Source organism: Bactrocera tryoni, chromosome 3 (assembly GCF_016617805.1).
Source record: "Bactrocera tryoni isolate S06 chromosome 3, CSIRO_BtryS06_freeze2, whole genome shotgun sequence".
NCBI lineage: Eukaryota > Metazoa > Arthropoda > Insecta > Diptera > Tephritidae > Bactrocera > Bactrocera tryoni.
In genome coordinates, this window is record NC_052501.1 from 43,990,782 (window position 1) to 44,006,296 (window position 15,515).

Consider the following 15,515-nt stretch of genomic DNA (forward strand, 5'->3'; position numbering starts at 1 on the left):
GATTTTTACCATTGTAAAACATGTAACAATGAGTTTACTTAAAATTTTGCGCTTCTAATGGAATTACGGCTACGGAATCCTTGAAAATATTGTAGAAGTGTTTTGGAGAGTCTACTTTATCACAAACACAAATAGAACATTCAGTGATGACCGAGAAATCATCAAAAACTTGCCTCAGATGAGTAGTCCATTCATCTCTGTTAATGACGATAACATCGAAAAATATAAAGAAACTATGCGTGAAAATCGTCCTGTTGGCATCAGAGAGATAGCAGACGATCTCAACAACTCTTATGGATCGACTCAACTTATTTGGTTAAGGTTTTGGGTATGCAGCGTTTCAATGCTAAATTCGTGCAAAAAACTGAATCTTTTGCAAAAACGACGTTGAGTAGAGGATACTTGACAACGTAGCTAGACGCTACTTTTAACAAACCTATCATTACTGATGACGATACGTGGGTTTATGAATTTGACGTCGAAACTGTGCAAAAATTTAGCTCATGACGCCCCAAAAAGGAACCAAAACCGAAAAAACTAAAATTAGCTGGAGGCTTAGTTGTAACAAGTGTATGGCCAGTTTGCACAAAAAGAACCTATTTTGAAGACGATAATACAAATTTGCATTAAAATACGTCAACATTTTGTAAGCTTTTTATGAGATAGATACTCTCTCATTATTCCTGTTGTATCCGCACAAACATTTCTTAAATAGTTCTGTGGAATACCGTTGAATACAAATCTGGAACCGTTCTAGTTAATGATTAATATTTGACAATCAGGCGAAACTCATATTTGTCTGCTTTAGGACGAAATTCTTTAATTAATGGTACCTTACCAACGCTGAATCTTAAGTGAAAAATATTCTAAGCTCACATCCAAAGATCTTCATACTATCTCATCCTACCGAACGCCAGCTGCAAAATCTGAATGAAAGAAGACGAGGTGGAAACATCTCAGCACTTCCTTCTTGATTGTCTCGCATTTGTCAGATTAACGGTGAGCAACTTAGAAGCTCACACTTTCAGATATCCCACCGGACTGGTGGGAATAAAAATTCAACGGCTAAGCATACTTTTATTGTCCACAAGGCGTTTTACTGGCTTATAAGTTCGAATATCACGATTTCTGTTTTTATCGCTTCACAAAGGACTGTATATAGTACCCCAAGTGCAATCTCTGGATCAGCCATCAAACCCTACCTAACCTAGGTTCCTTCACACAACAGATTATGTCGATGACAAGATCGTGCCTTTTATTTCATTGCATTTGTTAGAGCTGTAACCAATGGCCATCTAAAATAGAGGTAAATCGAACGATAGACCATTCCGTCTCTGTGGAGTCCATTTTTATTCCCAAATCAATTAATTATGAAGAGGTCAGCTAACTGTTATGTTTACCATAACGGTATACAACAATACCGTTCAGTGTATGTTTATACCCAAAGTGGTTATTTTAAACAAATGCTTACTGAAATATATATTAATTGTTATTGATATATATGTTTGTATGTACATATTTATCTAAGTAACGCACGTACATATGTATACATGCATATGTATGTATGTATGTATATAATTTATATCATTTCCACCGTTTAACGAACTGATGCGACCCGAAATAGAACAAACTATGGTAATCAGTCAGCCAATCAAGCAGTCAGCGAAGTTGTTAGCAAACACACACGTCATATTTACATACATACATACATACATATTATGTACATATTTAATTTTTCAGCCTATAAATACTAGCATTTTCGAATTATAATACAGTTTTTCATTTATTGCTTTCTCCCACTTCGCTTTATCCAGTTTGCACTTTATTACAATTTTTATGCTCGTAAACTCTTCGCGAGCAACAACACCGCCAAAATACTTCGCTCCCCGTTGTCATGGTTAATGTAGAGACGTCACCATCATTGTACATATGTACATATAATATGTATGTACTTCATCACTTCAAATTATTTTTACTTTATTGTTTCTGGTTGTGTTTGTTTCATTTTCGCCTAAGCTGTGTATTTTATTTGTATTGTAAATTACTGGAACAGTTGGAAAAATTACAGGTCAAGAAGGGAGCAATGGCAACATGGCAAGAACACACAGATATATTTATGTTTGTACGAGGGACGGTTGATGACGGAGTGGAAGTTCGTTCAGTTATGAAAATGGTGATGTTAAATAGAGGGCCAATAATTGAAACCTAAACCCTATATTTTTCGAACCAAAGCTGTTTTAGCGCAGACGGCGATAAAAGACAAAAGGAAATATCACAAGTGGGAGAAGGACTTCTGGTAGAATATATGTATAATCTTTATAAAAATAGAGTCTAAGACCTTTAAAAATATAACAGTAAGTGTATCGAAGGAAATGTTATACGGATCATGTGAATAACAATCACTCTCAATACTCATAATAACATATTCTCGATTAGTTATTAAAATGAAATCTTACAATTTTCGTAATTTCTTTTACACATGATCTTCAACGATTTGCTGGAGAACACATACAGTGTTTATCCGGAAAGTAATAGGACTGAGTCGATTTAAAAAAATGTATTGAAACAATCGTTACAATTCTTTAAAAACTTTCTAAATATTCTCCTTCTGCGTCGATGCAGCGCTGCCAGTGCGATTTCCAAGTATTGAAGGCGTCCCGGAAGGCGTTCTCCGGAATAGGCTTGAGAGCCGAGGTGCATGCTGCTTGGATCAACTCTGTCGTCTTGCCTTTCATCGGGATCATACTCAAAGTTATTCAAAAATTGGGCAATTAAACGAATACTTAATCGACGGTCTGAGTTCAAAACTTTGCGCACACGAGTCACGTTGTCGGTGTTCGTCGAAGTCGCTAGTCTCCTAGAACGGTCTTCATCAGCGACCTCTTCCCGGCCCTCCAAAAAGGCCTTGCGCAAAAATGTTTGTCCTGACTCTCCAGGTGCTCGGAGACAACTGACCAGCCGCTAGGAACGCCCTCTACCGAATCCAGTCGGTGCGCGCATGCTATAAAGTACAGTCGCAACGGAAGAAAATCAGTCCTATTAATTGATGATTATAATTGATTTCAAATTGGAAAGCTATTGGACTTAATCAGCAATCCGTTTGATTGTCGGTGATAATGAACTATGACGATGAGAAAATAGACTGGAACCCTTATGTGGAGAATATATAATTTGTTTCGGTAAGACACCTGTCTCTTTTAAACGACGATTCAATTCCACGTATATATAATATTTTAATAGAAATCTTCATGATTGCCTTAAAAATAAGCTCCTCTTACACTTATTTAGTTAAATCTTAATCAGATTTTTTATACACTTGTCGTATATTAGTACTCGGCTGGGATGGCCTTCAGTGCCTTCAGCGAATTTTCTGTTTTTTGTTTTCGACTCATTCTTGAATTGCCGTTCCGTACATAGTTGGACAGTTTCGAAATCATATTCATAAACCCACGTTTCGTCACCAGTAATTATGCGTTTGATGAATGTATGGTCCTAAGCTACGTTATCAAGCATATCTTTTAGAATCTGATATGCGGTTTCTTAAGTAATTTTATTCAGGCTCTATATTGGAAAATTTTTGTTTATCCATTTTCCTTAATGGCCTAACACGTTATTAGACTATTGGCAGAACATCGAACCTTCCGGGTAAACCACGGCATAGAGTAATACAATTCTAAATTCGTCCATTCGGACGACATGACCTAGCCAGCGAAGCCGCTGTCTTTTAATTCGCTGAACTATTTATGTCAATGTCGTCGTATATCTCATACAGCTCATCGTTCCGTCGAATGCGGTATCCCCTCCACAAGGTTGTGCGCTGGGTTTGGGAACCGCCACGTAAAAAACGACCCCAGTGAAAAAGTATTCTTCTTCTTCTTAATTGGCGTAGACACCGCTTACGCGATTATAGCCGAGTTAACAACAGCGCGCCAGTCGTTTCTTCTTTTGTGGTCGATCGTAACGTTGCGAGGTAGGCATCCTCCAAAAGTATTAGGCTCGCTTTATTCTATGTAAAACATACTTCTCGAGCCACCCTCGTCTGCATAGGTATGTAGAATTGAAGCTTAAGTTATTATCATTCTAGACATGTCGCTTTATTCAGCCGACTGACACTGCTCTTGCTTCTGTTGCCCGGCTTTTTATTGTTATTTGTGTATTTGGTATATATGTACATAATAGGCGTCGTCATTGTCTTCATCGCACTGCTCGCACTTGGATGGTGTGTATGTATTTAGGTATATATGTACATAACTAATTTCTGAGTTTCTTTGTACACTTTTGACGGCGCATTGCGTTCGAATCGCCGCTATTACCCCATAATTTAGGGTAAAATTTCACGAGCAATCGAGCGGTGCCATTTATTTTCTGCTCGCGGTAAGCGGCCGCAAACAGCAGGCATCGCGTTCAACGTGGCAGAGATATGCATACAAGTATGTACAAATGTCATATATACACACTATTATACATATATGTATGTACATATGTATATTTGTTCATTGGACACAGATACTGGTCGTAAAAAAAGAATTGCCCGGAATATCTGCTTATAATAAAGTGATGTTTTGCGTTTTCATTATTAAGGTGGAATGACAGCAACAATCGCAATAACAACAGATATAACCGTAACAAAATGTACAAGATGTCGGCAATTGATCGTCATACGTAAGAGTATCTATGCTCGGCTACAAGTAGAAAACCTAGAAACGGTTGTACACACTTTTATGTATAAAAGCACACATACAAATGTAAATATGTATATATGAGTATATTATGCGGCGTCATGTCCATTAGGCAGCTCGTCAGTTCTAAGTTGTTGTAGGTGGCAATTCTAGGAGATTAAAGTGGACACAGCTAACTGAATAGGCACATGTGTAAATATGTGTGTATGTATGTGCAATATGTATGTATGTGTGTTGTGATTTTTTGCATTGACAAACTTGTTTGGCGCTTTTTTCTCTTCAACTTGTACAATTTCAGAGGGCAATGTACTTGTAGCGATGTCTCGCCTGTGTTCATTATATGTACATATACTTAAAAAATTACATGTCATATATACATACATATGTACATATTAACAGTGAATATATATTATTAATTTAGAATTAATTGTTAAGATTTTAAAAATTTTAATTACCAGAATTGGTAATCTGAGGTTAACATCCCCCACGGTGGTATAATGGATAGCATTATCGAAAAAGTGCCGTACTAAATCCTTAGAACATGTGCAACGGACCTGGTTGATGGAGGAATGAAAATCACGTCAACAAAGACTCTTGAGGTTATCCTCGACATTCAGTCAATGTACATATATACAAGTGATGTAAAGCTTACGGGCAGCCGGCTTGGAATCAAGCTCGGCGTCACACGGCATCGTATTATACTCGACCTTCTTAATGAACTTGGGCTAAGTTGGCAATGCGACCGAGAAAAGCAGATCCATGGGAATTAAACACGCCGTTTTCATTCCCCAGTAGAGAAAAATTTACCAATATTTTCATGATCGACTGTTGTAACGGCGAAATCTACATAAGTTTGTATACACCAAACGGATCAAAGCGTTGAAATAGGAACAGGTGCGGGTTCCTTCTGTAGCAATCCATGCGTAGAAGGTTGGTTTAAGCTAAATGAATACAATTAAGTCAGGCCGAAATTGGAGGCATTACTGAAGTTGCCATGTGGGTTTCTGCTCTAACCAACATGTCATAAACCTTCTAGTGATAACCAACCCTTTAACGCTATCCGTAGCGCGAATATCAAGTCTCACTGCTTATCTTTATGCAAGGAAGCAATAAATATACTCTTAATAGATAACTCGGATAATACATCAAAATACCCAGTCTTATAGAAACACAAAAAATGAAAAAGTAGATGAGCTGGACAGCTCGGGTGCAGCTGAAAACAGAACTCTTCTAAAGTGCCCCAGACCATTCAACAGCTCAGGTCTTGGGGCACTAGCAACACAGAGTATACCACAAAGTTACTTTGGGGTAGTGTTGATGGTAGACAGACCAAATAGCTTCTAATGCATGCGAAATGGAACAAAGTAATATTGTAGGGCTCATCATAGGACACCTACTCCTAAGATCCCACCTTCAGATTTGCAAAATAGAAGACGCTGGCACATTATCTATGGGAATGCCAGTCTTCAGTCGAATGAGACGGCTTCCAATGCTGAACTTAAGAGACATTGGGCAGTTGGTAGAAAAAAGTCAGGTTTCTTAGCAAATGACAATTAGCTAGACAAGGCTTAATTTAGATACCAATCTGGAGCCCAATGAACCTAATTATGGCATAAGCGTTGATAATCAATGATACTAACGACATGAATCAATGTACTCAATGTACCCAAAAGGTCGGAGATCTTTATATTTGATATGGATTGTTTTGACTTTTATCATGATAATATAATGTATAGGTTGCCGTTGTTGTTGTTGTTTATGCGGCAGGATTTTTCCGAGTTGACAGTCCATGGCCGATTAAAAATCCGTGTCCGTTCCAGTTACGTAGACCCGACTGTCGTGGGAACGGTGTATAGGGCGCTGTTTTTTCTGTTTATAAAAATAAAAGTAATGAGCTTGCAAAGAAAGACATTTTCATTCTATCATCAGACCGGGAATGAGTCGGACCTACGAGAGGTCCATTTAAATTCCCTATTTAGAGCGGAAGCGGTAAGGCTAAAAACATTGCAGAGAATTGTCAGCTCCAAATCTTTAGAAATATCTTGTGTATCAATCTGTAAATTTTCCATTCGAGCTAGTTGGAATAGTTATTCACTTGTAAGTGTGTACAAGTGTGTACTTATAAACCTAATGGTCTTCTGCATTATTTAAGGAATAACCAACTGTGCTCCCCGCCGCGGTCTCAGCATTAATATTTAAGCTGACATATTCTCAATTAGAAGTCGATAACGGAATTCCAATTAGAATTGCTTCTACGGAAAACGAGTAAGACGCATTTCAATAAATAATATCGTTTCAAATCATAATTTAAGATTTTTAGTAAGAAAAATGCTGAGTTTTGAACTATTCAAACAAATCCAGATCTAGTCTAAATTTTGAACTGTATATTTATTAGTATAAATACTTATATTATCCTAGATCGACGGAAAATATTCCACAATAATGTTGACGAATGTGACCTGGTTGTCAGATCTTGGTTCACTATATGTAAATCCGGGTCCCTTTCGGTTAACAACAACTTTGTCAAACTGTGTGATTTGGAAATTCTTATCTAAACCTATTTTATTACTACATACATAGGTATGTACATATTGCTTAACAATTTATGTTATAGTTATGATATATGTACATATGTATGTATGTACATATGCACATGCTTTGCACACACATGTATCTACTCATAGCGGAAGCAAATTTGGCCTTAATTTCGCCTTGACCTAGTCGACCAGATTTATTTAATTATAATTTAAGCTCCTAAATCTTTCCTAACAACTCCAGCTAATACCAAGAAACATCAATCTACTTATGGCTTCGATGAAAATTTTCGTCTGCTAGATGCCTGGTTACACACAACGCAACATATACAATATGTATAGAACGCTATACGGTAACACCATTGCTGCGCGCATTTTTCTCGGTTCGGCGTCAGCTTCATCGTAGTTTATGGATACACACGATTTACCAGCGCACCCGGTGTTGTTTTGGCTTTGTTGTGTTTAGCAATTGTTTTTGTTTTTGTCATTGTTGTTGCAAGTAGCGTTGCCGTGGTTTTTTGTTTGCTGTTTACTCTTATTGTTTGGCTTAGAAGTTGACGCGCTGTTGTTATTGTGACGCGCATATGCATATGCACATATGCGAAGAGAATTGTATTTCTGAGAGCAGCAGCACAGTCACAACCTCACAGTCGACGTCAGCTTTACATTCTATTTGTGCGCCGACAGCGCTCTCCATCAATTCTACACACACCAAATCATATTGATACCGTCAACAGCGCAGTCAACGTCAAGCATAACTGACATTTTCGTCTTCATTTGCGATTCCCACGCATTTCATTGTAATTAAACGCTTTAATTGTTGATTTTCTTAATAAATTAAATTACTCACCTTGAGTTAACTGCTTTTTAAGTAAACGATTAAATAATATTATTATATTTTGATAGTAACTTTTATGCAAAAGGTATTTCGTTATAATCACATTAATTTTATGTTCATACACACAAACTTAAGACAGCAAATTTTTGCCAAATCTTCGCTCACTTATTTTTCCGAATTAGAATTAAAATGTAATAAAAACACACTCACATAAACACCGACGTATTGCATTTATTTATTGTTTATTTGCTTTTACCAATGTTTTTGTTTATAATAATTTAATGTCAAACGCAAAACTCACCGTCGCCGTTTCTATTACCAACAATTCGCATCAAATCGTTTCGTCGACTGCGCTTCGTAGAAGTCATAGTCGCAACTGTTTCTTGTTATTTCGATGCATTTTATGTTCATTTTATTATTATAAATCGGAGTACGAATACAAGTTGGGAAATTATAAACTTTGGTATTTATCAATTGTAAATAAACTACACTTTAATTTTTATGCGAACAGAGAACATTAAATGACTTTTAAATTTCTTTACAATTCTCTGCTTTTCCTTTTTGAGTTCTTTAATGCAACTTGTTCGGGACCAATTTACTTAAAACACGTCTGCTTCTAGAACAAGCTGCACATACATGTTCCAAGCAATTTTATATCAAACATGTTGTGTTATTTATCTCTTTTAAAAGAGAAGCTTATTAACAGAGTGCTTAAAGAGAATGGAATAGGTATTAGAAAATACTTCATGGCAAATTTTTAATGTTATAATTTGAATGTCTGATAAAATAAAAAAATCTTCAGTGTTTTGCTTAAAAAAATATATTTAATTTTGAGAAATGATAAGAACCTTTTAAAAGGAAATAGTTTAGTGTCTGAATACCAAACGGATTTTTATCTTCTTTAAATACTAAACACCTTTGCAAATTGTGTCTAAACCAGCGGCCATCTTCACAAGTGTTCAATAATTTTATACAGTGGCGTAGGTAGGAGGGCCGAAGGGAGCCGCCGCCCCGGGCGCAACGTCTTGGTGGCGGCAAAATGGTATTTAAAAACTCCAATTCGGGCAAAAATTCCTGCAAATTGTGTCAAAAGTGTACAAGATATAGGGCGAAAATGGGTTTTTTTCTATGGCTTTTAATAAGATGTCTTGTAAATTTACTATCAATTTCCTCAAAAACCGTATTGTGAGAATTTTGGAACTTCAGAATTTGCGTGGCTTCTAGTTTATAAATTTTATATACTTAATATCGAAGATGTTTTGTAAAAATTCACTTTTGTTCGAACCACCTCATGAAACTTGTTGGTAGTAGATAAAGGGCGGCAGAACATCCTTGGCCCCGGGCGCCCAAAGTTGTAGCTACGCCACTGATTTTATAATCGTTTTTAAACCGGCCGGTTTTTTAAACATCTTATATATACTTGCGGATGAAACGAATAAACATTTTATATCACATTTTTGATCCAACAACATGGCTTCCTATGTTGTATAAATCGTAAGAGTTCTTATTAGTATATATGTATGTATGTGGACAAATATAACTTCTTTTCCTTCCCCTTGCAAATTTGAATTTTTCGCTCTAATCACTAGGAAAAACCATCAGACCAACTCAAAAAAAAGTTATGAAGTTATATGTGTTGCTTGTCGCGAGCAACAACACCCTTTCGTTTCTTGTAACATCATACCCCAAACAATATTACTGGGTACACAAATAAAGATATGTGTATGTATAATTTAAATCTACATAAGTTTCCAATCTAATCCTAACTTAAATATATTCGACAATAAAGGTACTATGAAATATTTGCTGAATTAGAAATCGGTTTGAGATCATTTTACTGATTCAAATATATGTATATACTTACATAGACATATACATATATGATGAAAACCCGTTGTAAAGATATTAACGCAGGAATACTACAGTATTAAACAAAAAAACAACTCATATCTCAAGCATTTATGAAACACTTTTATTTTATTTTACGTCTGTTTTCAATTCAAATCTTCAACAAAATATTTACAATTACATTTAACGGTTCACATGCACATTAGACAGTTACGTGATCGTTAAACTGCCGCATGAACTATAAATTACTTACTATTTAGAAATTAAAAGTAAGCGGGTGTACTGGGAAATAGCCTTTACTCTTAATGACTTGCTTAGCTAACCGTTGCAAGTTACTATCGTTATTAACATATTGTCCATTGAAGATTTCTGTGCATAGTGCGTGTACTTTTTTGCGACCATGCGTACACACAGCTGATGCCAAGACCAACTCATAGTCGGCCAACTGCAAGCCTATGCAATACGAGCGTGAGGCACGCGCTAAACTGGCAAACATTGCATAGATTGTGGCTGCAATTTCGGCCAAACGCTGCATATCGTGATGCTTCTCCACCACAGCGGTGCCATAGCGTGTTAGCAGCAACTCAACGCACATCTGCAGGCGGGCCACTGATTGTTCGACGCTTTGCGCAGCCGGTTCCAAAGAGGGGTGGACATTTTCATTTAAACGCATTTTAGTCTTTGGATTATCAATGTTTGAACTTTGTAGAAATTTACCCAATATGTGTCCAGGGTGGAAGAGTGGATTGCGCTGCATGCGTACTGTGTCTTGCAGTACACCCTGTTCAAAGAAACGTTAAATTTATTGAAGGTATCTCAAAGATAATAGGCACTCATATAATAACACAACTTACGCCTGCATATTGTAAGCCGGCCAGTGCGATGTACAAGCGTAGCGTGTCAATCGATTCGCCTTGTGTGTACAGTTGAGCACTATCACGGAAAAGCACCTCAGTTTCTTGACCGGAAATTAAAGATTTGGGGCCAATGATGTCCATAGATTTACCAGCAATTTTAAACAATTGCGTAAGACTGTAATACTAATGGGAAAATATATGGAAATTAGTAAATAAGAAATTGTTATAAAACTTATTTTATAACTTTATGAAGCCTACTTTGGTAATTGCCGCTTCCAATGCCACATCAGGTGTCGCAAATTCATCCAGTATGCCCGCCGTCATATAAATCATACTTTCAATAGCATATGTCGCACAAGACGCCTTCGATAAATGCATCTGCAAAATTTCCATATCCCTAGAAGAATAAAAATTTAATAATTGGCATTAAATAAACGAATTAATTTGTAATCACTTCAGTGGCACGTTGCACTGTTGATTGTCGATGCAGTATGAAGTCAAGTCGTTAACCAACTGCTTAGCAATGCCTAGTCCCAACATGGCACTTCGTAACCGGTTACTGCGCAGCAATATCTCTGCTACTTCATTTCCTTCGTTCGCAGCACCGACAATACAACTGGGCGGTAGACGCACTTGGTCAAATTCCACCCGACGTATGTCTAAACCTCTGCAGCCGATTGTCAAATGCTGTTCTCCTAATTTAACACCGTCAGTGTTACTGTCCACTAAGAAAATTGTGGTGCTACGGCTAGCATCTCCTTTAACATTCGCCCGACGAGTTTGAGCGATCACCAAAAAGAGTGGCGTCGCATTGGTTGTAGCGAAAGGACCCGCTATCGCAAACGCCTTTTTGCCAGACAAGAGCCACTCGTTAGTTTCCACTATATATTCAGCGGTGGTGTTAAATAGTTCATTTTCTGCCATGTCATACTCGAATATTGCTTCCACGCCTACATGTGAGCCTATATATGCGAATATACAAGTATTTTCAAATAATTATATATGTAAAGATCAACTTTCAGTTGCTTACCGTTTACTAATTTTGGCAGAAATCGCTGTTGTTGTTCGGCGCTGCCCACGTCTTTTAGCAGATCGATTATTATGCGATGTGATAACAGACCTAGCGCTACATTAGTGCAACGTGATTCCGGCTCTGTGAGCATCAAACTGGCAGTCCAACCCAGACCTTTGCCTTCAAAATCTGCCGGCACATTGAGACCATATAAACCCAACTGTCGTACTGAATCCACAACTTCGGCTGGTATTTGGCGCGTGCGATCAATTATAGCATTCTCAACTTGGTCAGTGAAAAAATTTGTAAGCGGCAATTTTTCGTTTTCAATTCGCGACATTTCCTCACGTTGCACAACCTCTGGATAACCAAGCATTTCATTATCAACCACACCAACGAAAAAATTCTTCACTAATGGCAAACGCGCACGCAATTTTCCCACATCTGGTGCCATCTTAACACCAGTCCCGGTGCGCCGTTGCTGATCAATAGCATCTTCGCCAGCAAACGAATTGTCAGCAGTGGCTTTTGTTGAGGATTGACTATCACGTCCGGCGCTGGTGCTGGTGGCACGTATACATTTTCCATTCACATATTCGAACCTTTTGCTGGAGTTTTGTTGCACAAATCGATGCAATGTGTTGCGGAGACGTAACATTTTCAGAACAATCCTATAGAAATACCCGGCAGCAGCACCAATGACAGCAGAACTGTCAACTAACTGTTCTCACTTAACAGCTGATTTAATCAGCCTGATTACTTAAAATAACGAGTAGCTTCTAATGTTGTAAGAATCCGTGATTTGAGTGTTAAAGTAATCGTTGGAATTAATTAAAAATAGAAAACAAGTTAACTACAGTTTTACCGATGAAAATATATGCTTCACAAATCAGCAACTTCTTAAGCAAGTACAAACGTCTGCAAAATTTTAGACCGATATCTCAAAAATTGTGGGACTAGTTCGTGTATATACAGACAGACAGACATGGCTAAATTGACTCAGTACATACATAGATTTTATAGGATCTCCGACATTTTCTACAGGGAAAATCAAATTTTCGTTATAATCTTAATATAGCCTGCTCAAGTTATAAATACATAAATTGTTTGAAACTTAATAAAATTACTTTTGATATTGTTTTACTATTTATTTTACTTCGTCCCCTTTTTCGTTTACTTCCGATGCATTACAGTCACTTTGTTTAGTTCTAATGATTTTGATCTATTTTTTGTTCTTTAACTGCCGTCCAATTTGTGGTGTGCCCAAAGATTTTCAGCGCGTAATTATGTATGTAACCTGGTATTGAGTGATTTTCTCTCAATATACTCTCTATGAACGACAGCCGCTACTAATGCAGCACCGCGACCCGAACCGTCCTCTGAGAGCATAATGTCATACTTGCGATCCTTCTCCACAAAACGATCCAACGTTTCGCGCATATAACCATCGAAGTTCGGATGACAACGATAAACAGTGCCGTCCACACCGATAATAGAGAAGCTTTCACCAACTTTGTTCACCAAAGCGCCCAGTGTAACGCCCAGCATGTTACCGGCACGCTTCGCTACGACATCGCATACATATTTGAATTTCATGCAGTCATCAGGATCGGCATCGTGCAAATGGAAAATGTCTTTGAAGACATCTTTCACCAATGGCCAGTCATCACCTTTATCGTTGGCTATATCGGAGAGTACTTTCGTTTCAATGCAATTTGGCTTTTTCGTCAGGATGTCCGTGATTTGTTTGCGCAGCTTGCATTGAGCGAATATCAAATTCTCGTTGACGGCGCGCAACATAATCAGGCGTACCAGTTCACCCATGTACATGCCTGAAATCAAAGCATGCTTCATGCAACTTTCAATTATTTAATTACACAACTCACCTGCTACCATTTTTTCATAGATCTGTGAGCCCGGATTCAACGAGTTTTTATCGACAATCTTATCGTAATCGGTTAGTAAATGATCAAGACCACCCTTTTCACCGAAAGCGCCCCACTCCACATTGATTATAATCTTAGGTCGATCCTTATATTTGGAGTCCAAACGTTCACAATTTTCCACCTTCTCCGTATAGCAGGCGTTGCATCCCGTGCCGACAATCAAACCAATATTACATGCCGGATTGCGATGGGCGCATGACATTTGTGTGCCGGTCGTATCGTTCAATATGGCAACCATGTCGATTTTAAGTCCAGTGCGTCGTGTGATTGCCGATTTTAACATAACGCCCACATCTTCACCAACTGTATCCGAACAATTGAAACCTTTCGTCCAACGCACGAGTGTGGCGCGACTCAAGCCGGTCTGCACGCATGGAAATGAGAATGTGAAGCCCAGCGCCATGTGTTCGCCTTCGACCTTCTGCTCACAAACGAATTCATGCAGACACTTGGCGATGTAATCAAAAAGTTGCGTACCGCTGCCGAGCAATTCCTTCTCTGTTAGGTCATAAATCTTTGCCGCTAGTTCGGCATCATGATCGCCCTTCAGCGTGACGAGCAGCACACGAAACCGTGACCCACCCAAATCGAGTGCCAAATATTTACCCGTCTCATTGCCGTGAGGAAAGTCCTGCACATATGTTAGATAGCATTTAGTATCTGCATCCTTGTTAGTCTTCGCGCCCAGGCCTTTGCGTATTTGAGCGCAAAAGTTTTGATAGAGACGCAGAAACTGATCTTCACTGGGTATCAATTCGTTCAGAAATTCTCGTAATCGCGTTAATTCGCTCATTGTTTATTTGTGTTTTTCTTTGGCGTTTGCTTTTAACTAATTTTCTTCCTGATTTCCTTTTTTTCCTTAAATTTTTTTGTTGTTTTATTAAGCACACCTTGGTATCGGCATCAAATAAGCTTCAATTTAGTAATAATAAGGTAATCAAAAAGGATTCAAAAAAAAAAATGGTAGAATTACAAATTTGGAAAATTAAAGACTAGCAATTTTGAAGATTTTTGTAATTATTTTGAAAACTCCGAACTAGTTGATTGTTTGGCAAGAGAGTCACAGCTTGCTTAAGTAGGTTACTTCGGAAAGGGTTGGCGTGTGTGTTTCAAAAATATCCACAATTTCACTTAAAGAGTTAAGTCGCTGTAAAACCCTATAAAGAGGCCTTATTTTTAGAATTTTCCTTGGAGTAAGGAAAATGGAATTGAATTTTACTCTTTCAGACTTTAATAAAAATGTTTTGAGCGTATAAAAATTATTATATAATATAATAACAAACGGGACCTTAGTTTAGGTAAGACTTTATTGTATTTTTCATAAAATGGCGAACTAATAAAAAGAAAGAAGGTTAAGTTTTTTGCCAAAAAATTAGCAATGAATTATTTTCAAAATAAATCATCCGTAGTTTGCCATGAAATGTTACTACAAAGCTTTACTTAAAATTTTAAGTGGATACGAGACATATGGATCGTTACCCGGTTCGATCAATATAATCGCCCAGCACAGTAGGTAATTTGAGCAACCGTGGATCGGTTTAGCACCACGTTTACCCTAGTAGATATTATGCATTCTCAAAGATGTCATCCAGTAATTACCGAAGACTATTGCTGCTGTAAAACAGAGTATCGAAGAAGATCCGAGCGAGTCCATCTGTCATCTCACCCAACAATTGGAGCTTTATGGAAAACTTTGTGAAAGAATATTGGTTTGCGGGCTTATAAAAGCCAACTTGTGCAAGAATTGAAGCCAAACGACCATCAAGCATAGCGCACGTTCATTGAATGGATGGCCACCGAC

The 15,515-nt window shown here is 37.7% G+C and overlaps 2 protein-coding genes across 2 annotated transcripts; both read right to left on the minus strand.

The window, feature by feature from the left end:
* Window positions 1-10,069: 10,069 nt before the first annotated feature.
* LOC120772082 (complex I assembly factor ACAD9, mitochondrial) lies at window positions 10,070-12,426 on the minus strand. Its single transcript, XM_040100479.1, has 5 exons — window positions 11,787-12,426; window positions 11,211-11,718; window positions 11,015-11,153; window positions 10,754-10,939; window positions 10,070-10,680 (listed from the first exon to the last, which is right to left on the minus strand). Exons 1-5 carry the CDS (start codon window positions 12,424-12,426, stop codon window positions 10,156-10,158), a joined length of 1,998 nt encoding a protein of 665 aa, XP_039956413.1. The 3' UTR covers window positions 10,070-10,155.
* Window positions 12,427-12,895: 469 nt separating this feature from the next.
* On the minus strand, window positions 12,896-14,869 carry LOC120772748 (hexokinase-2-like). The gene is made up of 2 exons (XM_040101510.1): window positions 13,655-14,869; window positions 12,896-13,600 (listed from the first exon to the last, which is right to left on the minus strand). Exons 1-2 carry the CDS (start codon window positions 14,505-14,507, stop codon window positions 13,053-13,055), a joined length of 1,401 nt encoding a protein of 466 aa, XP_039957444.1. The 5' UTR covers window positions 14,508-14,869; the 3' UTR covers window positions 12,896-13,052.
* Between the last annotated feature and the right edge of the window lie 646 nt (window positions 14,870-15,515).

What these genes read in the sequence shown, in the direction of transcription:
- LOC120772748 (XM_040101510.1), bottom strand. Translation starts at nt 14,507, where the DNA reads ATGAGCGAATTAACGCGATTACGAGAATTTCTGAACGAATTGATACCC. An exon ending in CTATGAAAAAATGGTAGCAG is followed by an intron (nt 13,601 to 13,654) that starts GTGAGTTGTGTA and finishes CTTTGATTTCAG; the next exon opens with GCATGTACATGGGTGAACTG.
- LOC120772082 (XM_040100479.1), bottom strand. Translation starts at nt 12,426, where the DNA reads ATGTTACGTCTCCGCAACACATTGCATCGATTTGTGCAACAAAACTCC. An exon ending in CAGTGCAACGTGCCACTGAA is followed by an intron (nt 11,154 to 11,210) that starts GTGATTACAAAT and finishes TTATTCTTCTAG; the next exon opens with GGATATGGAAATTTTGCAGA. An exon ending in TGGAAGCGGCAATTACCAAA is followed by an intron (nt 10,940 to 11,014) that starts GTAGGCTTCATA and finishes TTTTCCCATTAG; the next exon opens with TATTACAGTCTTACGCAATT.